General features: G+C 45.4%; 1 protein-coding gene across 8 annotated transcripts in view; it reads left to right on the top strand.

Moving 5' to 3' along the window:
* Positions 1–108: 108 nt before the first annotated feature.
* Nup214 (nucleoporin 214) overlaps positions 109–22,405 on the top strand; it is an 84,983-nt gene continuing 62,686 nt past the window's right edge. For 2 of the 8 annotated variants that reach the window (XM_076568951.1, XM_042274924.2), the window contains exons 1-14: positions 112–279; positions 2,050–2,245; positions 3,093–3,244; positions 4,779–4,977; positions 5,533–5,603; positions 7,857–7,920; positions 8,333–8,436; positions 8,983–9,089; positions 9,954–10,020; positions 11,287–11,413; positions 12,781–12,942; positions 17,370–17,853; positions 19,598–19,749; positions 21,976–22,073. In XM_076568951.1, coding sequence (XP_076425066.1) covers positions 235–279; positions 2,050–2,245; positions 3,093–3,244; positions 4,779–4,977; positions 5,533–5,603; positions 7,857–7,920; positions 8,333–8,436; positions 8,983–9,089; positions 9,954–10,020; positions 11,287–11,413; positions 12,781–12,942; positions 17,370–17,853; positions 19,598–19,749; positions 21,976–22,073 — 2,028 coding nt within the window. In that variant the 5' untranslated portion in view covers positions 112–234. Of the gene's footprint in view, positions 280–2,049; positions 2,246–3,092; positions 3,245–4,778; positions 4,978–5,532; positions 5,604–7,856; positions 7,921–8,315; positions 8,437–8,982; positions 9,090–9,953; positions 10,021–11,286; positions 11,414–12,780; positions 12,943–17,369; positions 17,854–19,564; positions 19,750–21,975; positions 22,074–22,405 lie in introns of all 8 variants that reach the window. The other 6 variants (XM_042274920.2, XM_076568950.1, XM_076568949.1 and 3 more) reach the window with 6 other exon arrangements.

The following is a 22,405-nucleotide window of genomic DNA, read 5'->3' as shown; positions in this document are numbered from 1 at the left end:
AACTAGCCAATGGGGCCGGGTGGACTGGCAAGCGCGCGACTTCTGATGAGTCCGCGGCTGAATCGGACCGCACCGCAACCAGCGTGGGTGACGTCAGCCATGCGCGCCGGAAGCGCGCGTCTCCCGCGCGCCGCTGCCGCTAAGGGAAGGAAGTTGGGGCCCGAGCGGCCTGGGCTCTGTTGGGAAGGCCGGGGGCCGCAGCGGCAGCTACCTGGATACCCTGAAGGCGGCACGATGGGAGACGATATGGATGCCATAGTCCCCGAGCGGGAGATGAAGGTTAGAGATTGGCCGGGGCCTCCCTGCCTGCGGTAGTCCTGGAGTTGCCCTGGAGCGCCCCCCGCTCCGGCAGCTGCTCCAGCAGCTTGCCGGGTTCAGAGCGCTCGCCTCACAGAGCGTCCGCAGTCCCGTGCGTGTCGCGGGCGTAAGTTCTCTCCAAGTGCGGGCCACCTGTCCTTGGCGGGGCTTGGCCACGCCTCTTAAGTCCCCCCAGCTACTCTCATGTGTTGATCGCCATAGGAGTAACCACGACTTTTGTCTATTGTGTGCGAGGTACCGTGGCCATCGTCACTCTAGCCCCTGCCACTAGCTCATGAAGAGAGGAAATTGAAGGTCTCAAAGTAAATTCTCCAAAGTCACGTGACCAAAGCATTAAGTCTTATTTTTAGGCAGGGTATCTTGTAGTACAAGCTGGCTTCTAACTCTGTTTACTGGAGGTTGGTCTTGGACTCTTTAATTCCCCTGCTTCCACCTCCTAAATGCTGGGATTATTGGTGCGCATCACCACAGTTGGCGTAGACCCTCACTTCTTACACCGATACTTGGAGGTGGTCTAGACTACCCAAGGTGAAACCAAGAAACACTTTCTGACTTCCAAAACCCCTAGTTAATTAGATTAGAAAGACACTTTGGCACAAGAAATCAGCTTGAAGTTGGGAAACTAAAGGGAAGGCAAGTGGCTGTAATGATAAGGGGGATGCCTCCCCAACACATACTTCTGGATACCGTGTTAATAGTTGACTTGAATAATCTTGCTGAAAGAAAACACAGAGAACCGTAGACAGCTGGTAATGAGAGAATTGCAGGAAGGTGTTAGAATTTGTGTGAACAGTAAGTCACTAAAATGCATGTATGGGAGAGTGGTCCACACCATGCTTAGAAATCGTGCCTCTTTCTTGAGCACCAGAGCCTGTGCTGAGCCCCCAATGGGCATGTGCCATGTTCCTCAGATGTGCTGGGTAGAGAGGCCTTAGAACCTCAGAGTGAACAGCAGTGTTTGAGTGACTGTCAGTACCAGAAAGGAGAGCTTTTCTGTGCTGCTTCATTACACTGGCCCTCCACACAAAGGCCCTCAAGACCTAATAATATAGTCGTGACTATTAGGATGATAATCACAGAAAAGATAGATTTATTCCTTTATGAACCCATAGTGTGGTCCCATGGGGAGAGTTGTGTGAACCTTTGCCCACTGTATTCAGCTAGGATTAAGAATATTTCAGTCTACCTTTGAGTAAATATACATTAAACAAGGAAATTAGTATGTGTGGTTGTGCTCAACACCTTTTATGAGGCATACCATAAGGCTGTATGGTAATAAATTTTCTCTTGTAGCTGTCACATTCTTTTTATTGAAACCCTGACCTAAAGATAGGTTTAGCTAGGTAGGAGAACACAGATGCAGTTTAACAAAGTGATGACAGATTAACAAAGTGTGAGCTGTCAGATCCCCAGGAATTGGAGTTGCAGACAGATGTGAACTGCTATGTGAGTGCTGGGAATTGAACCCAGATCTTCTAGAAGAGCAGCCAGTGTTCTTGACCACTGAACCCTCTCTCCAGCCCTCTGTATTTCATTCCACAAAAGTTACTCAGTATTATGCCATGCACCACCAAAAGTATAGAGAGTCTAAAAACAGAAAATTGTTGGCCTCAGGGCAATAAGTGTATTTTTGTTATACTGAATGGTATATGGTGTTTCTGGACTATAATAGTGAACATGATTTAATTTCTTCCTTTCTGAAAATTGATCTTGTTTCATCCTCCGAAACAGGACTTTCAGTTTAGAGCATTGAAGAAAGTGAGGATCTTTGATTCTCCGGAAGAATTGCCCAAGGAGCGCTCGAGTGTGCTCGCCATATCCAATAAGTATGGTTTGCTCTTTGCTGCTGGCGCCAATGGCTTGTGTGTTTTTCCTACTAAAAGCCTTCTTATTCAAAACAAACCCGGAGATGATCCCAATAAAATTGGTAAGCACTTTGGTGTACACAGCACAGCAGAGGTGGGGCCGTGGTGACGTGCTGATTGATGTATGGCCTTCCTGAGGCACAGTTTTAATGTGAAAATTAAGATTGCTTTTGGGCATAAGTTTGCCTCACAGAGTAGGGTGCCAAAAGCCTTTCTGAGTTTTCTCTTCAGCCTCTGTTGCTTCTGCTTCTGTGAGCTGTTCCTCCAAGATCAGGGGAAGAAGAACTTACTATTGTGTCATGCTTTTCTTTAACTCAGTTGAACTTGGACTCTGGCTGTCTAGGAGAAGGCATGTTAGAGCCAACCCAACAGATGGGAATGTGTACTTGGGGCACTGTATCAAAAGCATTTCCAGCAAGGGCAATAGGAAGAATCTTGGGATATTTAATGCATCACTACCTCCTTATAGGAAAGTTAAGTTGAGCACTAGTGGCCTTTAATCCCATCCCCACCCCCAGAGTCAAAGGCAGGAGATCTCTGTGATTCTGAGGCCTGCCTGGTCTACAGAGTGAGTTCCAGGACAGCCAGGGCTACACAGAGAAACCCTGTCTGGAAGAGAGAGAGGGGGGGCAGAGGGGAGGAGAGGGGAGAGAGAGAGAGAGAAGGGGGAGAGAAGGGAGGGAGGGAAGGGGAGGGGAAGAGGAGGGGAGGGGAGGAGAGAGAAGGGGGAGAGAAGGAGGGAGGGAGGGAAAACCAGTTAGCAGGAAAGTTAAAATTAGTTCTTATAACTAAGGATCCAAGGGTATATGTTTATATAGATGACAAAATGTTTCAATTGACTTGGATAAAGGATTATGGCTGTGTGCCTAGAACATGCTGTTTTCTGCTTTGTCTTTTCTGTTTTCATAGTTGAGACAGTCCAAGGCTTGAATGTCCCTCTGAAATTCCCAGTACATCACCTGGCACTGAGCTGTGACAACCTCACACTCTCTGCGTGCATGGTGTCCAGTGAATACGGCTCCATTGTAGCTTTTTTTGACGTTCGTACATTTTCAAATGAGGTAAGCTACTGTAAACTGTATTTTCAACATGGGAACAAAGAGATTTCCTCATAGTCAGCTAACTTGGAAGCCTTATAAACTGATGACAGGGCTGTTCCATGGTCTGGGTAAGGGGAAGGTTTTTATTGTAGGTATAAGAGTGTGAACAGCCAAGAGGCATTTGGAAGAGTCCTGAGCAGAGAGAGAAAGAAGTAGACTGAACGTGGCCTGCAGACAGGGCGTGGCCTGCAGACAGGGCGTGGCCAGGGCTGTCTTCAGGAGGGGAGAACAGCAGGGGATGGAGGACAGCGAAAACAAAGTGAGCAGAGACGGGGGCAGCATGCTGAGAACTGAGCGGGTTACTAGCGGAGGGAAGGCTGTGATCTGGAAGTTCAGGACAGGGAAAGAGGTAGACGCCAGCATGGACTCTGAAGTGTATAGCAGGTACTTAGGTTACGGAAGGAACCTGGAGGCCAGTGTGAGCTCTGAAATGCTAATAGGCACCACAGATAGCCTGTGTCTCTTCAGAGGGGAGGGAAACAATTCCTTTTGGCAGATGAGAACCGGTTTCATAATTTCATAAGGAATGCTGACTTTATCTAACCACCAGAAATCCTCCTATCGTCTTGGTTGAGCCTATTTCTGGATATCTGCTCTGCTTTTTGGAGTCTGAGGAATTGGAGTAGTTTCCTTTGGACCTGACAGATGCATGTCAGGTTGACATGGGAAGTCTTTCTGGATTAAAATATAGATGATAAAAATATTCCTTAGATGTAGACTCATAAGTCTTTGAGACAGAAACTATTTTAGCAAATTATTTTATGATATGTCCTGTACTAAGTTAACATTCCTCATTTACACACAAGACTACCACTTGAGGAGGCCTAGAGATATGCTCTGTGACAGACCAAGGAGCTAATGGTGAAGGTCTGGTATCTGTGTTGTTTGATGTAGGCTCTCCTTATGCAGGGTTCTTCCCACCCAGGTAGGTTATTCAGCAGTAGTGTAGAACACTGGCTATGTGTTTGGGATTCGGTGTTTTCGTATGGCTTGTCTTTTTGCATGCTTCCTGTAGTAGGTACAGTGTCTTCATTTTACAGATAGACAGATTTCAAAGAATTTGGCACCAGCCAAGCACGCTAGCACACACCTGTAGTCCCTGGACTAAAGTTGACAGGTAGTGAGTAGGAGACTAGGCCAGGCTATAGAACCTGTCTCAAAAAACAGAACAAATAAAACTCACCCCACCAAAGCCAAAGAAGGAATCAAAAAGCCTAGCCAAGGTCATTAAGCAAATCCAAGACTTCTGCTTTTGCATATCCCTACCAGCAATCCCTCTGAGTGGAGTGGAGTGATTGATGGTCATTTCTAAGTTCTGTTGAATTGTTTGTAACAAGTAGATTGCGATGCAGAGCTACTTCTTTTCCCCCTTGGTTCTGAAGAAATGTAGAGTTTGATTTAAGAAAGAATGCATATTCAGTCATTTCCTCTGAATCCTAAGTGCCTTTGTGTTTGTTAATTTATTTATTTTGCATTTGTGCCCTTATTTTAACAGGCTAAACCACTGAAACGTCCATTTACCTATCACAAGCTTTCAAAGGATGCAGATGGGATGGTGACTGATATGAAGTGGAACCCCACTGTCCCTTCCATGGTGGCAGTTTGTCTGGCTGATGGCAGTATTGCTGTCCTGCAAGTTACAGAGGTGGTGAAAGTGTGTGCCACTCTTCCTCCCTCGGCAGCGGTTACATGTGGTGGGTAATAAAGGCTTCCTGCCCATAAAGTACAGCAACAGCAAGCTACTTAAAAAGTAATTCCTGGAAGTAAAAGTGGATGGCTTTCTTGGCTTGTTTGGATTGCTGGGGATGGGGAGAGGGTAGAAATTGAGAATATTCTTTATTTCTATAGTTAATGGTCTTGAAGCCAAACAGCATACATGAGTTAATTTGAGTGTGCTTAGGCTATTGAGAGAAAGAAATACTTAAGCACAGCACATTGAAAACTAGATTTCTGAGAATATTGTTTGTGAGTCTAAATAGTGGCCATCTGAAAGTCATTTGTACCTATGGAAAGCACTAGAAGTAACAAGTAGAAACAACAGGATGCTTTCTTGGTTCTTTAAACACCTTCATTCTCCTTGTCTTGCACAATTCTACTGGAAAGCATTCTTAGCTTTCAGTTGATGGTCTGGTGGTCAGCCGCAGTTGCCTGTATTGTGAGATGGCCGTCCTTGGGGATGGGCTATGTAGCGCTCTCGATCCTGGGTTGCTTCTCTTCACTGGTTTTCATTGGCAGCATTGTCTTCGCAGTGTGCTGGAGCCCCAAAGGAAAGCAGCTGGCGGCAGGAAAGCAGAACGGAACTGTGGTCCAGTATCTTCCCGTGAGTTCCTGCTTCCTCTAAGTCACCACTGTGGAGGTGCTTCGGGAACATCTTTGTGACTTTTTTTCCCCCCTATTAATAAACCATTTGTGATTGGGGATATCTTAGGTTAGGGTGCTTGCCTAGTATGTGTGAGGCCTTGGGTTCAATCCTTAGCACTACAAAATAAACAGAAAGGAATTTATATTCATTGTGATAAATCTCTCCATGACTGAAGAAAAGATTTGCTCTCTTTGCTCTGTCCCTGGTCCTTCCAGAGACTCCAGTGTTGTGTGTAGTCAGGCCTCCTCCTTTCTATGGCTGCTCATACAGATTGCTGGGATGGACGTGCACTGTTGCTGTTTTCCATAAAGTAAAATGTGGTCCTACACTATTCACTTTTCCCCTAATCAGTCTGTTTGCTCAGCTTAAAGAGAAATAATTTTTAATCCTGCCATTCAGAAACAATGATATTTTAGTAGAAAATTTTTCCAAATCCTTTTGAGACGTGGTCTCAGTATGTAGTTCAGTTGGTCTTCAAACTTTTCCCTCTCCAGCTTCTGCCTGCTAATGCTGGGTCACTGGCATGTGCCTTGGCTTCTTAAAATACATCAGGAAATGTTGGAATAAAACAGAAGGAGGCATTTCTACTCACAGCCATTCTTTGTTATTTGGCTTTGTTGGAACCTTTCATGTCTGTGAAGGAAGTCTGGTTAGCAGGCTGCATAGAAGGGCATTTCTGTACAAACAGCTCAAAAAGAAAAGGAGTTGATGAAGAAGCTATTACCATGACAGATTGACCCCAGTTAAAGGGCAGTTTTTATATATCAACCATCTTATGTGGGCAGCAAACAAAACATGTTCTTGTTGCATTCTTCTCAGGGATTCTTTTTGTTTGTTTTACTTTTTTGAATTATTTATTTTGCATGCATTTGTGTTTTGCCTGCATGTGTGTCTTTGTGAAGGTGTCAGAACCCCTGGAGCCAAAGTTACAGACAGAAGTGGGTTGTCATATGGGTGCTGGGAATTGAACCCAGGTTCTCTAGAAGAGCAGTCAGTACTCTCAACCATTGAGCCATCTCTCCAGCCCCTGTTTGTTTTTTTTTTTTAAAGATTTATTTATTAACTTATTTATACAGTGTTCTGTCTGCACATATCCCTGCAGGCCAGAAGAGGGCACCAGATCTCATTACAGATGATTGTGAGCCACCATGTGGTTGCTGGGAATTGAACTCAGGACCTTTGGAAGAACAAGCAGTGCTCTTAACCTCTGAGCCATCTCTCCAGCCCCCCTCCCCATTTTGTTTTTAAAGACAGGGTCTCACAATGTACACAAGGCTGTGCTTGAACTCAGAGATCCACCTGCCTCTGCCTCAGGAATGTTGGGATCAAAAGAGTGTGCCATCATCATGCCTAGCCAAAAAAAAAAAAAAATTATTTTATGATTCTGAGTGTTTGCCTGCATGTGTCAATATGTACCACATGCAGGCATTGTGCTTTTGGAGGGCAGAAGAGAGCCATCAGACCTGGAACTGTAGTTAGGAATGTTTGGGAGCTATCATGTGGGTGCTAGGAATCAAACTCAGGTCCTCTGCAAGAGCAGCAAATGCTCTTACCTGCTGAGCCTCTTAGTAGCTGGGAATACAAGCAGTCACCTTTGCTTGTTGGCAAACATTATGTGAGATTGGATGCAGAGTCTTGGGAAGCATTAGCTTCTAAAATGATAATGCAGTTTATTAACTTACTGCTTGGCTGTTTGCTTGCTTGTTTATGTGTTTGCTTGGTTTTGAGACAGGATTTCTGTGTAATCCTGACTGTCCTGGAACTCTGCTATGTAGGCCTGGCTGGCCTCAAACTCACAGAAATCTGCCTGCCTCTGTCTTTGGGGGATGGGGCTGGGATTAAAGGTATGTGCCACCATGCTCAGACCTGCTTTTTTATTTTTAATAACTTAGTTTACTGAGGTCTTCTCTCCAGTTCTATGCAGGGAGCTACTCTCTCTCAGTGCCTCCATAGTAGTCTACTGTGTAGACAGACTCTAGTGATCTTACTGATGGTCTTCTGTGGATGCTGCTGCATTGAACATGCTCATCAGCTGCACCTGAAGGTGTTGATGGGAGCAGTTCCCTGGTAGGGTATGCTAGGAGTAGATGGCTCTCTTTGTTTAGAGGGTATGGAGGGGAGATAGAACACCAGTTTCTAGAGCATCTGATTGGATTTGAGTTTCATTGATTTAACCATTGTTTCATTTTACATTTTTCAAATCTCTTTCAGACTTTGCAGGAAAAAAAGGTCATTCCGTGTCCTCCATTTTATGAGTCAGATCATCCTGTGAGAGGTAACAACTACTCTACTTACTTTCTGGCCTCTACTGCAGCTGTTCTAGCCATGTGAGATCCTCCATCCCTGCTCAGGATAGTGTAGGAGCCAGTTCCCATTTAATATCATGAGTTATTCAGTGTAATAGCTTGAAATATATCTTGCATTTTTTTTAAGAATTCATTTTCCTTAATAATAATCCTGTAGAAAACCACTACTTATAAGAAACTGGGCTAATTGATGCCTTTGCAACTGTGAATTATCCTTATTTAGTGGAGTATGAACCTTTGATAAAGCCATAGTACTTTTGGGTTTTTTTGGTCTGAGCTAACTCTTGTAGCCCATGGTGACTATTCCAAACATGTGATGTTTTTTGCTGTATCTTCTTGCTGAGATTGGTGACCTAGGAATTAGGGGTGTGTGTCTTTCAGTTCTGGATGTGCTGTGGATTGGTACCTATGTCTTCATGATAGTCTATGCTGGTGCAGATGGGACCTTGGAAACCTGTCCAGATGTGGTGGTAGCTTTACTCCCGGTAAGCATGTGAAAAGAACATCTTTGTTTTCTGAGAGTCACAAAAATTTTCTAGTGAGCTAACTTAGAATTAAATTCCTTTCCTTATTGGCTGTGATGGTAGAGTCAGGTGTAAGGTTTCAATGTTATACCATGGGCCTGGGGCCAAAATTGTGGTGTCTATTTAAGAGCATTGTCTTAGTTACTGTTTATTGCTGTGAAGAGGCACCATAACCAAGGCAGGCAACTCCCCCCCCCACCTCCCCCCAAGACAGGGTTTTTCTGTGTAGTTTTGGTGCCTGTCCTGGAACTGGCTTTGTAGACCAGGCTGAGTGGGTCGCTCATGTGTATCCTGTAGCAGGCTGTGGCAGAATGCAGTTCCTGCTCAGTTTGCCTGGCGATGGGTTTCTGTTCCTATGAGTGCCCTTCAGAGCTCATCCCTGTGTTTGTGCACAGGTTTTGCATCAGGTGTCTGATGAAGCTTAAGTGATTTTGTCTTGAGATTGTGAGCTGGGTAGGAGTCCAGAAAAACTGCAGTAAGATTTCTCTCCCCTCCTCTTGTTTATAGAAAAAAGAAGACAGGCACCCAGAGATATTTGTGAACTTCATGGAGCCCTGCTACAGCAGCTGCACAGAGCGACAGCATCATTACTACCTCAGTTACGTCGAGGAGTGGTGAGCAGAGCGTTCCTGCTGCCACTGTCAGGCCCCACTCAGTCACTGAGTTCCATAGGGACTTGTTCAGAAGAGAGGTCTCGCTGTGTTGTTAGTGGATGGGGATCATGTCCTTGTGGCTGCAGTGGCTGCTTCCCAGTCCTGATGTGGTTATAGCAGTGTGTACTAATCTGCAGAGGCCAGTAAATGTGTGCCCACCCCTCCCCCACCTGTTTGTTTTTTGAAGCAAGGTCTCACTGTTAGTCCTGGCTGTAAAGACAAGGCCAGCCTCGAACTCAGAGAGGTCTGCCTGCCTCTGCCTCGGCGTGGGGCTAGGATTAAAGGCATGTGCCACCACAAAGTTCAGTTTTCTCAAATACAGTGAGTGACTACAGTGAAAATACTGATTGGTTTGTTTGTTTGTTTGTTTGTTTGTTTGTTTGTTTTGAAAAAGAGTCATTTGTAGCTCAGACTAAGATGAAATTCATAGATCCTCCTGCCTCAGCCTTCTGAGTGCTGGGATTACAGGCATCAGCTGTCATGCCTGGATTAAAAATACTGATACTTAAGGAACTCATTCAGGGTTTCTCCAAGAACAGTTTACCTTTGAGAGCCCATTGGAGCTTCTCCTCTCGAGCTGGATTTCCCTGCCCTGGGGCAGGGTTCTTGTGAGCCCTGCCTTGGTTCTGTGTGTCCTTGTCTTTCATGGATAGTAGTGGGCAGGTGTTGCAGGGCTTTTTGGAACTAAAAAGCTCAGCACTACTGCATCACACACCTTCCATCCTCTCTTCAGTCTTGAGGAGACCTTGCCCTGTGTTGTAGACTCAGTTGGGGTTGAGCTGTTGGTGGACTTGAATGTAATGGCCTTTCGGGTTTGTTCTTAAGGGATTTAGTGCTGGCAGCATCCGCAGCGTCAACAGAAGTTAGCATCCTAGCTCGACAAAGTGATCAGGTAAATTTCTCCTTTTTTGTCACTTTTATGTTGAATGATGCTATTTTTTTTGAGAGAGGTCAAGTGGAGGTGACTGGTTAAGACTGTAATGCGTGTCCTTTTCAGTGACCTTCTAAAGCAAAGACTAAATGATAACATGTCACGGACAGCAATAGCCTTCTCTGCCTTTCCCCTCCCCTCTCATATACATGGTTTTACAGTGTTGGGGATTGAACCCAGAGCTTTGTGCACATGCAGCAAGCACTCTGCTGACTGGTCTACACCCCAACCTTGGTATCTCCTCTTGTTACACTCGCCCCATTTTTATAGTGTCTTTTCATCTTTCTGTTTGCAGTCCCCAAACTCCCATACTGCCATTTTCTGCATGCTGGCCTGTAATGGTTGTCAGATCCCTTTTGTTTTGCTTATAGGCTTGTGGTTTTTATTGTTGTTGTTGTTTGTGTTTTGTGTTTTTTTGTTTTTTTTCGAGACAGGGATTCTCTGTGTAGTTTTGGAGCCTGTCCTGGATCTCACTCTGTAGACCAGGCTGGCCTCGAACTCACAGAGATCCACCTGGCTCTGCCTCCCGAGTGCTGGGGTTAAAGGCGTGCACCACCACTGCCAGCTCTGCCTATAGGCTTACTTAAGAGTTAGAGTCAGCTTGGTTTGCAGCCTTGTAACTATGCCTTGAGTACTCCTCAGCACAGCCATGCAGTATGAGTGTGTGCTCTTCTTGGCCTGAACAGCTTCTGTTTTTCTAGCTTCATCGCTTGTCTCCTGTTCCCTCTGACTCATGCTGCCCAGTTGGCCAAGACAGAAAGCTAGACAGAATGTTAATGAATCATAAGACTCAGGAGTCGTTTGTTGAATGGAATGGAGCCCAGCCATGAAAATAGGAGCAAGAGGGATGTTACTGGAAAGATGTAGAAGCCTCTCAAGGAGTATAAGCAGCAGGACTGGCCAGTGTGAGACAGGAAACAAGGCTTTAAGGTTGCCTTCTGTCTCAGCAACTAGTGACACAGGCCCCTGCATCTTTAGGAACTGCCAGATTGTGGCAGGCAACTGAAACTTAGAAGACGGGACGGACACACCAGAACCACTCCCATGCTGGGCTACTCCTGGCTTTAAGGTGGGGTTCCAAGGGTCAGAGTCTCCCCATCAGCACAGGAAGCTGAGCCACGCCACGTATTCTCTGTTGATTCACCGGGGCCGAGAAGAAGCAGTGCAAAATGCTGAGCAACACAACACACATTTTTCTGCTTGTGCATTGTTTTTCTTTCTTTTCAGACTACTTGGGAGTCTTGGCTACTGGAGGACTCGAGTCGAGCTGAACTGCCTGTGACAGACAAGAGTGATGATTCCCTGCCCATGGGCGTTGCCATAGATTATACCAATGAAGTGGAAGTCGCCATCAGTGAGTGTTGTTTAGTGTTTGCTGCTCAATAATGGTTGATCCTTAGAAGCCATTAGCACATTTCTAGCTGCAGAGTGGTGGAGGGTGCGTCATGACAATGCGAAGCTACCCAAAGATGGTTACTCACTAATGAAACCACAACCAGACCCGGTTCATGTGTCTGCATTAGAGTGAATGTGTAATATTTGGTGCCCTAGTGACCTCACGGGAGTGTCACCGTCAGTCAGCTGGCAGTGCACCCAGCACTCAGGGAGGAATGAGGGAGAGGAGCTCCAAGCTCGTGTTTGCCACATGGGGCCTGCGCATGTTCTCTGAATAGTCCTTTTCCCTGGGGAGGTCAGCAGTGTGACTACAGTGACTGAGGTGTGAGGAGGCAGCTGAAGAAGATTTGCCTGCTTAAACTTCACCAGACAGAGAGCTGTCTTGGTGCAACACTTTGAGCTCCATGTCCTTTCCCTGGTTTGGTAGGCACATTTGGTCCGATGAGTATTACAATCAATCCACACGAGTCTATTAAAATGGTAACAGAATTTATTAAGATATAAATTGAGGAAATACACTCACGATTATAGAACGGAGTAGACAGCGAAAGTTGTCTATTGTTCTGACCGGGAGTAGGAGCAGGAGCAGGAGCAGGAGCTCTTTCTCCAACCCCTTATAAGAGGTCACATATAATGTCATGAAGCACCACCTCCTCTGGGCCGTATAGCCAAAGTCATGGGCGGAGCAAATACCACTACAGATGAGCTTGCACTCCTGATATGATACTCTTGTGTACTTAAAATTCAACTGTGAATGAGTTTAAAGTAGCTTAACTCACTCTGTGTGTGTGTGTGTGTGTGTGTGTGTGTGTGTGTGTGTGTGTGTGGTGTGTATGTGTATGTGGTGTGTGTTTGTGTTAGTGTTAAAGAACCATCTTTTCAGTTGTGTGTGTGTGTGTGAAAGAGCCATCTTTTCAGTTGTGTGTGTGTGTGTGTGTGTGTGTGTGTGTGTGTGTTAAAGAGCCATCTTTTCAGTTGTGTGTGTGTGTGTGTGTGTGTGTGTGTGTGTGTGTGTGTGTGTGTGTGTTAAAGAGCCATCTTTTCAGTTCAGTCCCAGACCTGGCATCGACCAGAGACTCCTCTTGTCCTGGTAGTGCTGAACCTACCTCTCGAATAGAGAGAGCCTTGGGAAGTACAGGGCTGCCGGACAGGGTCCAGCAGGATGTGATGGGATAGTGGCAGGAGCTCTTGCTGTAGCTGCTGCATGCAAGGCTGTTCACATCTGAATCAGCTACTATGGAAAGGAGCCCCTCAGGACCTCTTCAGGGCAGTCTGCCCTTGTAGGCCCAGGTGGCCCTTTAACACCTTTGTTTTCTTTTTTGACAGATGATGAAAAGACACTTCCTGCTGCTCCGGTTCTCCTGTTACTTTCAACAGATGGTGTGCTTTGTCCATTTTACATGATCAATCAAAATCCTGGGGTCAGGTCCCTAGTCAAGACCTTGGAGCTGGTCTCGGTAGAAGGAGAGCGGCAGCCCAAGTCATCAGGTGTGTGCCTCTGTCTGCTCTGGTAGCCCAAGGACATCTCCAAGACGAAGGTGACTTAAGATGTGGTCATCTGTACACCATCAGTCTACCAGAGGAAGGCTTGGGAACATGTGTGCACATCTTTGCCTCCGTTCATCCCTGGGTTCTTTCTCAACCTTTACAACACTTGACAGAGAAAGGCAGCAGTATTGATCCCAGCTCTCTTGTATTTAATCATGAGGGTTGGTCAAATGGGCAGTTGTTCATGGACAGTGAAAGATGTTTATTTAGAGCAAAGAGGTAAAAAGGTGTGTCATGAAGAATCACTGTGTGCTGTGTTATGCTTACACCAGAAAGGGGCTGTTAAACTCTAGGGGCTATTTCTGGCTAATAGAAATATGGGGACTTTAGTGTCTCTGATTTATATTTCATTGTCTTTTGATTTGTTTTTTCCTCTTTGAAACATTGTCAGACAATAATATCTGTATTGCAGAAAAATTAGAAAATCCAAGAACAGATTCCATAGACTGTCGAGCATAGTCAGCATTTTGGGATGGAATCTTTGTGCACACATGGAGAGTGCAGCTTTTTTTTTTTTCAGCAGCATCATAACATTTGTGAGAAGAAATTGTCAAACTTGTTAGACGTACTTTTTTCCCCATATATTGACATTTTGCTATTTTCTCATCAGTTCTGTGAGAATGTAACTGATACTTTTCTTCTTGTGTGGCTAAAATGCCCATGATATCACTAGTTCTGCCTAAAGACTGCTGACCATTAGGGTGGGATATGTTTGATTATGCTTGGTGACGTTTTCAGACTGTTCCATCAGCCCAAGTGACCATATATCACAGAGCACTCAGATACTTAATGCCCTGCCAACTGCTGTGTGACCCCAAGTGATCCACCAGGGTGCTGGCATAAACTAGCAGTGCTGTATTGAATTTTGGTTGCCCGTGGGGTGTGCTCTTTGCATTATGTTCTCCCCTCACAGTTTTCATGAGCACCTATACCTAGCTCCACAAGTCTGTCTCGTGAGCAGGGCAGGCAGCCCATCTGGTTGACACCTGTGGGGGAGTTGATTCTGAGCACTGTTGTGCATGAGGGACTGAGAACCATCATCGAGTACCTGAGCACAACCATGGTAGCGGCCATTAGCCTTTTCTAGAGACTTTCTCCTTCCTTCTCATCTAGTGCAGAGGTGATGGCTATGCCCTGACGAGTGAAAACAGAGTCATGAAAGTAGGAGATAGTCTGTTCTGGTACCTGCCCAGTATGGCTAAGGTGTAGTCTAGGTTTGGACAACATCGATGGTTCTGTCTGTTTCCACACAGCAGCTCCAAGGATGTGTTGAATGGCCAGAAGTAATAACAAAGAGATGGTCTTCAAATACTCATTTCTAATTGCCCTGGGAGGAGTGTGTGCAATTTCTTTTCTTTTTTTTTTTTCTTTCTTTCTCTCTCTCTTTTTTTTTTATTCGAGACAGGGTTTCTCTGTGTAGTTTTGGTGCCTGTCCTGGAACTCACTCTGTAGCCCAGGCTGGCCTTGAACTCACAGAGATCCGCCTGCCTCTGCCTCCCGAGTGCTGGGATTAAAGGTGTGCGCCACCACCGCCGCCCAGCCGTGCTGTTTCTTTAGGATGTAGTCTCTGTTTTCCGTTCTGGTCTAATCTTAATGGCATGGAAGGTGCTTTATGTCTGCATGTTTCTTTGAAGGTGGTCCTTGCTGGCTCCATAGGTAATGTGTAGAAGAGGTATTCGAGTAACCTATTGAGAGTAGTAGTGTTAGGTCCTCGTCTGGAGTGACAGTTTACATCAAGAGTTGGCATTTTCACTAATGTCCCCTTGATGCTCTTAGTATCTCTGCTGAAGACGAATCGCCATCTTAGCCTCACAGCCAAGGCCGCCTAATATAAATTGGAAGTGTATTTATTTTTAAAGTATTTATTATGCAGTTGAGTTGATAATTTGCCTCATAGAAAGTTGGAAAGTAGAACAAATTCTAACCCTGCCTTTTTGGAGGAGCTGTTTCCCAGTGTGTTTCTGCAGGAACACCTTCGTAGTTATGGTCAAAAGGTGGGCATCATTGGAATGCTGGTTTTATTTTTATTTATTTATATATTTTCTCATGTGATATTCTGACAAATAAAGCTTGCTTGGAGTCAGAGGGCAGAGCTAGCCACTAGTTAACCATAGAGGTCTGGAGGTCTGTACAGAGAGGAGACAGGGAATGATAAGTTGGGACAGAGGATCTAGACCTTTTTGGACCGAGGAATGGTAAAGGTAGGAAGCAACTGGCCGCTGCTCCGCTCCTTCTCTGATCTTTCAGGTTCTTACCCTGATATCTGACTCCTGGTTTTTATTGATAAGGTTAATTAGGTTTACACTTCATCTGATACCCAACTTGGGGTTTGAACCCATGAGCTTGGGATTAAGAGTCCCACGCTCTACCAACTGAGCTAGCTGGGTAGTTGGGACAGGAAATGTTGGGACAGGAAACATCCATTTACAATGTTTTAGTGATGTTTTTTAGTTTGTAATAAGATCTTACTGTGTGGTCCTATCTGGTCAGGAACTCACAGAGATCAGCTGCCTCTGTCCCCTAAGTGCTGGGATCAAGGATGTGCACTGCCCTCTTCAGCCTACTACCTGATTTTAATTTAAACTGTAAACTTTTTTAGTTCTTAGCTAATTTTCATGGTTTATTCAAAAGAATAATTGTCTAATGTGTCATTGAGTTTTTTGGTTTTATTTTAAGGATTTGTTTATTTATTTATGAGTGCTCTATCTGCATGTACACCTTATGTCAGAAGAGAGCATCAGATCCCACTATAGATGGTTATGAGCCACCATGTGGGTGCTGGGAACTGAACCCTGGTCCTCTGGAAGAGCAGCCAGTGCTCTTAACCACTGAGCCATCTCTCCAGCCCCGACATTGAGTTTTTTAAATCGTTGAGATTGTATTTACTTCCGGGGGTGGGGGTGGGGAGAGCACACCTGCACACCTTTAATCCCTGTACTGGGGAGGCAGAGGCAGAGGCAGGTGGATCTCTGAGTTTGGTCTACACAGTGAGTTCCAGGACCACCAGGGCTACACAGAGAAACCCTGCCTCTAGTAAACTAGATAAATAAATAAAAGATTATATTTATTCTCATTCTTTAAATTATGTTTATGGAGTTTATTATTAGACAAGGGATCACTGGGGCCATTTTTTATGGGTTTTGAGAAATGTTGCAAAATGTTTTCTAAAAGTCCTGCTTAGTGTGTTTGATCCCTGCCAATGGGCAAAGGCCTCAGGTTGGCTTTACCTGCTCTAAAGGGTAATGTGTTTTCATTTTGAGGTTTTAGAGGGAAGTCAAAACTTAACTTTAAATTTACATGTCTTTTGGTTTTGTTTCTTTTTGTCTTTGTTTTTGTTTTTGAGGCAGGGTCTCACAGTGTAGCCCTGGCTGGCCTGGAACTCTTGTGCAGACCAGGGTGGCCTCAACTCAGAAATCTGCCCGCCTCCACTGGGAGTACTTAAATAGACAAATGCCACCACGCCTGGCTAAATTTACATGTCTTTGATTAAAGAGATTAAATATTTATTTCTTTATGTGAATTAGTCTATCTGCTTAAATTTATTAACTTTAAAACTTAACTATGATCGACAGCTTTTTTAGGAGTTAAAACTTAGTTCACTTACCTCAGTTATTTTATCATATCTAAGTACTTTTTTTGGTTTTTTTTTTGAGACAGGGTTTCTCTGTGTAGTTTTTGGTGCCTGTCCTGGATCTCGCTCTGTAGACCAGGCTGGCCTCAAACTCACAGAGACCCGCCTGGCTCTGCCTCCCAAGTGCTGGGATTAAAGGCGTGCGCCACCACTGCCCGGCTTGTATCTGTTTCTAATCACCTGTGCCAGTTCACTGTTTGCCTCTTTCAGATAGCAGTATCTGAGGCTTTTATTTCTAGGACCCTGTCTTTAGTGCATTTGGAATTGCTGTTGAGCAGTGTTTTGAGGCGGAGACCTGCATGAACGAGGGCCATTTCCTCGTTAATGAAGTAACGCAGAGTGAGGTTGACTCCTCACTATTCAGTTTGCAGTGGCAAACTCACTGTGTTTTCTATCCATGGAGGCCTATTAGGCTTAGGGCTTTTCCCTAGTTTGGCCTTCTTCAAAATTTCATAGATCTTCTTTTTCTGTTTGTTTGGTTTTTGAGAAAGGGTTTGCCTGTTTCACATATCTTGTCCTGTGGAAGCTGACCTTGAACTCACGGAGATCCACTTGGCTCTGCCTCCGGAGTGCTGGGATCGAAGGCGAGCCCACCTGCGGCTGCTTTCTGTTTCCTTAGCAGGCGTGGTCTCCACTCCCTCCACCCTCAGCCCTCACTCCCCTGCCTCTGTCACGTGATGAGCAGGGCTACAGTTTAACTCTGTTCCTTTGTTTCTCCTGGGTTTTCTCATTGCAGGAAGCTTTCCCACCACGCCAACCTCCCCTCAGGCGCCGCCACCGCTGCAGAACCTTGATGTCTCAGCACCAGCCTCTTCGCCTCTTGCACCTGTGACCTCTGCTGCACCTCCCACCACCTTCCCTTTGCCCTCTGCTGGCGGAGCCCCTTCTGTGTTCTCCTTTGGCCCTTCATCCTTGAAGTCCTCCTCCGCTCCCGTCACCGGGGAGCCCCCTCCCTATCCCACTGCCTCTGACAGTTCCCGAGCCGCTCTGGCCTCTGGCCCCTCCTCCACCTTCTCTTTTGCTCCTCCTTCCAAAGGCTCCCTGGCCCTCCCCGCTGCGGCATCCCCCATGGCCCCAGCTGCCGCTCCCTTCGCTTTTGGATCCTCATCAGGTTTTAAGCCCACCTTGGAAAGCACACCAATGCCCACTGCCCCAAACACAGGGATGAAGCCTTCGTTCCCACCCTCAGCCTCTTCCGTGAAAGTGAACCTGAGTGAAAAGTAAGTCGCCTTGAAAGTTGGATTCTGTGGTAGAATGGGTGGAAATATTGCAAGGTAGTAAGTCCCTGAACTAGGTCACTGTGAATGGAGTCCTGAACAGACCTTTCTGAAGTAGTGCCCTGGAAATCTAACCAGTGTAAAGGCTTGCAGCTCATCTGCAGGTCCAGTCCTAAGTGTCTCTTAAAGGTGTTGTGCTTTTCTGACTGTTAGAAATGGGCACTTAAGTAGGATAAGTATTCCTTATTTAAGAAAGGCAAGGGCCCGGAGCATACATCCTGGAAACAAAGTGGGTCTTCTGTAGTTTTCCCTCCTCATAGCCACCCTGGCTCTTAACTGTTCTCTTTGCAGTCATCAAGGTGACTTGTGCGGTTAGGGATACACGAGGTGACTCTCCTGCTTGACAGTCCCCAAAGGTTTCTTGTTGCATTTCCTTTACAATTCAGACCTTTTCACATGGTGTCTGGTTTCCTACAGATCTGGTTCCAGCCAGCTTGCTCATACCTTATTTATTTACCTCTTTTTTTTTTTTTTTGGTTTTTCGAGACAGGGTTTCTCTGTGTAGCTTTGCGCCTTTCCTGGAGCTCACTTGGTAGCCCAGGCTGGCCTCGAACTCACAGAGATCCGCCTGGCTCTGCCTCCCGAGTGCTGGGATTAAAGGCGTGCGCCACCAACGCCCGGCTTATTTACCTCTTTATCTGCCTTTTTCTGTTCTCCCCGCTACACTGAGCAGCATCTGGAGGGAGTACTCCCTTGTATCATACCCCCTTTTCCAGTCACAATGTGTGTCAAAACCATCAATTTTTTCTTTCTTTCTGTCTGTCTTTCTGTCTCTTTCTTTCTTTCTTCCTTCCTTCCTTCCTTCCTTCCTTCCTTCCTTCCTTCCTTCCTTCCTTCCTTCCTTCCTTCCTTCCTTCCTTCCTTCCTTTCTTTCTTTCTTTCTTTCAGGTTTATATATTTATTATGTATACAGCATGTATGATTGCAGACCAGAAGAGGGCACCAGATCTCATTACAGATGGTGTGGTTGCTGGGAATTGAACTCAGGACCTCTGGAAGAGCAGCCAGTGCTCTTAACATCTGAGCCATCTCTCCAGCCCAAAAACCATCAATGGTTTTAATGTTCTCCGGGCCTTGTTGCTGGGAGGTGCTGCTGCAGCCACACCGTCCTTGCTCCTTGAAATCGGCATGTGGCCACTTTGCTCCAGCCACTACTGGGCATTCCATTTTATTGGCCCAATCATTCTTTAACATAACAGTCGTCTGCTGTTGGAATATTAGTATGTCTGCAGTTGTTGACTTGCCATTCTAACTGGGCCATGGTATCCCAAAGATGGTAACCTGCTTGCTTCCCTGATGTTTTTCACACCCAGAGATGATGGTCCTCATCTTGTTGAAGTTCTCGTAGTTGGTTGCACCACCCCCTTAAGAACAAAGCAAACACTCAGCTTCATAGGCTAGAAAATAAATAGTTCATGCTGTGGAGAATTTGGCTTTTATTTCACACGTAGAGCCCTGGTGTACTGTCATTGGTGCCCTGTTCCTAACGGAGCAGGTGGTAACTGCCCTCATCTGAGGGAGGAAGCAGCAAGTGTGCAGTTGGTTCCGAGGCAGCGGAGACGGGTAGTCAGCTCGTCTTGGTCTTGTTGCTCATGACCAGTGTGAGAGAGTCCTCCAGCAGGCTGTTGTGATCGATCTGCATTTCCTCTCTCAGGTTCACAGCTGTGGCCTCTGCTCCTGTTCACAGCTCCACAAGCACACCCTCTGTGCTGCCATTTTCTTCCTCCCCGAAACCAGCTGCTTCTGGACCACTCAGCCATCCCACGCCTCTGCCAGCATCGTCCAGCTCCATGACTTCAAGCGTTCCTTTGAAGTCTTCGGTCTCTCCCTCGCCATCAGGTATTCCCAGAAGCCAACAGCTTCTGTCTTCAGCTCTCCTTGCAGATGAATGGGGTTCAACGTGTTAAGAGTCCTGCTAATGTAGTGAGGTGGGGCTTTTATTTGTTTGTTTTTTTTGTCTTTTTTTTCTTTTCTTTATTTATATTTTATGTATGAGTACTCTGCATGTATACTTGCACACCAGAAGAGGGCATCAGATGCTGTTATTGATGGCTGTGAGCCACCATGTGGTTTCTGGGAATTGAACCCAGGTCCTCTGGAAGAGCAGCCAGTGCTCTTAACCACTGAGTCATCTCTCCAGCTTCTGTTTTGTTTTTCAAGACAGGGTTTCTCTGTCTAGCCCTGGCCATCCTGGAACTCACTCTGTAGACCAGGCTGGCCTCAAACTCACAGAGATCTGCCTGCCTCTGCCTCTCAGTGCTGGGATTAAAGGCGTGTGCCACCACTTTTTTTTTTGTTCGTTTTGTTTTGTTTTTTTTTTTTTTTTACTTGCTTTAATGTTTTAATGTGCTGTAATTGTTGTGCTCTGAATTGAGAGATTCACAGTGGTTTTAGTTCTATTAGCGTTTAATTGGCTGCTCATGGATATTCAAAACCGAGTCCTCACACACAGCCTGCTCTAATGGAAGAACAATCATTGAGCTGCCCTTGGCATGACAGGAGCCGTTGGGGACTCTTCTGTTTACTGCTCCTAAGACTCTACATACATTTTCTCTATCAGCTGCTCTAAGCAAGTGATGAAGTGCAAACCATCACAGACAGGATGTAACAAGTGCACCTGCCCTCCCCTCCCCTTCCTGTCACACGTACACATTGGCTGTAAATACTGTGGTCCCCACCAGGGTTCAGTGCTTCCAGACATATTTTTTATGTGTGTTTGCTTATCTCTTTCTTCCTTTTATGTAAAAATTTGAAAACATTTGGGAGTTAATTGCAGACAGTGTGAAACAGTTGACCCCTAGATACATGAGTTCTCATCTCCTAAAAGCCAAGGCTATTACACTCCAATTAACAACAGTCAAATATAGAGTCCATGTCAATTTGAGACCAGTGGTCTCAATTAAAGTTCATGCACTGAATTCTGTTCTTCTGCATAGTCTCAGTTCATTTCTTTAGCATTTATGAGAAAGCTCAGTGGTTTGGGGACCATCACTGTTTGGATTTGATTATTTGCACATGATAGGATTCAGGTTAAAGATTTGGAGAGCATAGGTGTTATGCATCACCATGCATGCTTTTATTCAGTCTGACTGCAGAGTGTGTTTGAGTTTGGGCTTGGGAGGGGTGTTTGCTAGGTATATTTTATTTATATGCATGTATCTGCATGTGAGTGCAGTTACTGGAGAGGCCAGAGGTGTCTAATACCTAGGAGTTGGAGTTACAGGCAGTTGTAAACCACCTGAAGTGGACACTGGGAACCAAAGTTGGGTTCTCTGTAAGAGCAGTGTTCACTCTTAATTACTGAACCATCTCTGTGTTTCCCAATGCAGTTTTTGTTTTGTTTTGTTTTGTTTGGCTTTTCGAGACAGGGTTTCTCTGTGTAGTTTTGTTTGCCTGTCCTGGATCTCACTCTGTAGACCAGGCTGGCCTTGAACTCACAGAGATCCGCCTGGTTCTGCCTCCCGAGTGCTGGGATTAAAGGCATGCGCCACCACCGCCTGGCCGGTATTTTGTTTTATTTTGAAGGCAGGATTTCACTATGTAGTCCTGGGTGGTCTTGAACTCACAGATCTGATTGGCTTGCCTTTGTCTCCTGAGTGTTGGGATTAAAGACAGGAATTACCATACCTGGCCTTGGGTAGCCAATTAAATTTGAATGCCTGGAATAATTTTATTTAGGGAAATACCAAACAGATATGAATGAGGAAATTTCTGAGAAAGGGAAGCTTCTTTCCTTTTGAAGTTTGCCAAAGTCACCTCACTACACCATCTTGTCAGCCATCTTTGTGTTTTTGAGACAAGTCTCAAATGTGACCTAACCTTGCCTATACTTGATATGTAGCCTAAAGTGACCTTGAACTCAGAATTTTCCCTTCCTAAGCCTCCTAGTGCTAGGATTCTAGGTGTGCATCAGCAGACCATTTGGTCATCGTTCTCTAATACAGTCGTAGAAGTGGAGCCAGGGACAGTGTGTAACTCTTTCTTAGATCTGGGGAAAGTTTGTGGTGACGGAAGTAACAGGAATAAGTGTCTGTTAGAACTTACTTCTTTGGTCATTTATGCTAGCAGGCCGATCTACTCCGAGTATTCCAAGTTCAGTGTCCTCCATGGTGCAGAAATCACCCAGGATAAACCCTCCAGTGGCAAAGTCAGGCTCTCCTCAGGTACGTTTAAATTCTCTTAATACAATTGCACGTTAATAAAGATGGCCTTTAAAATTTAGACATGGGGGGGCCTGGAGAGATGGCTCCGAGGTTAAGAGCACTGACTGCTCTTCCAGAGGTCCTGAGTTCAATTCCCAGCAACCACATGGTGGCTCACAACCATCTATAATGAGATCTGATTCCCTCTTCAGGCGTACAGGCAGACTTTCAGAAAGAACGCTGTTTATATAATAAATAAAATAAATCTTTTAAAAAAAAATTTAGACATGGGAACAGTAATTAGGATTGTACAGGAGATACCAAAGTACGTGCTTGAAGTTTTTGACATGTAC

The sequence above is a fragment of the Peromyscus maniculatus genome, chromosome 4 (assembly GCF_049852395.1).
Source record: "Peromyscus maniculatus bairdii isolate BWxNUB_F1_BW_parent chromosome 4, HU_Pman_BW_mat_3.1, whole genome shotgun sequence".
Lineage (NCBI taxonomy): Eukaryota > Metazoa > Chordata > Mammalia > Rodentia > Cricetidae > Peromyscus > Peromyscus maniculatus.
This window is presented reverse-complemented; position numbering and strand designations above follow the sequence as displayed.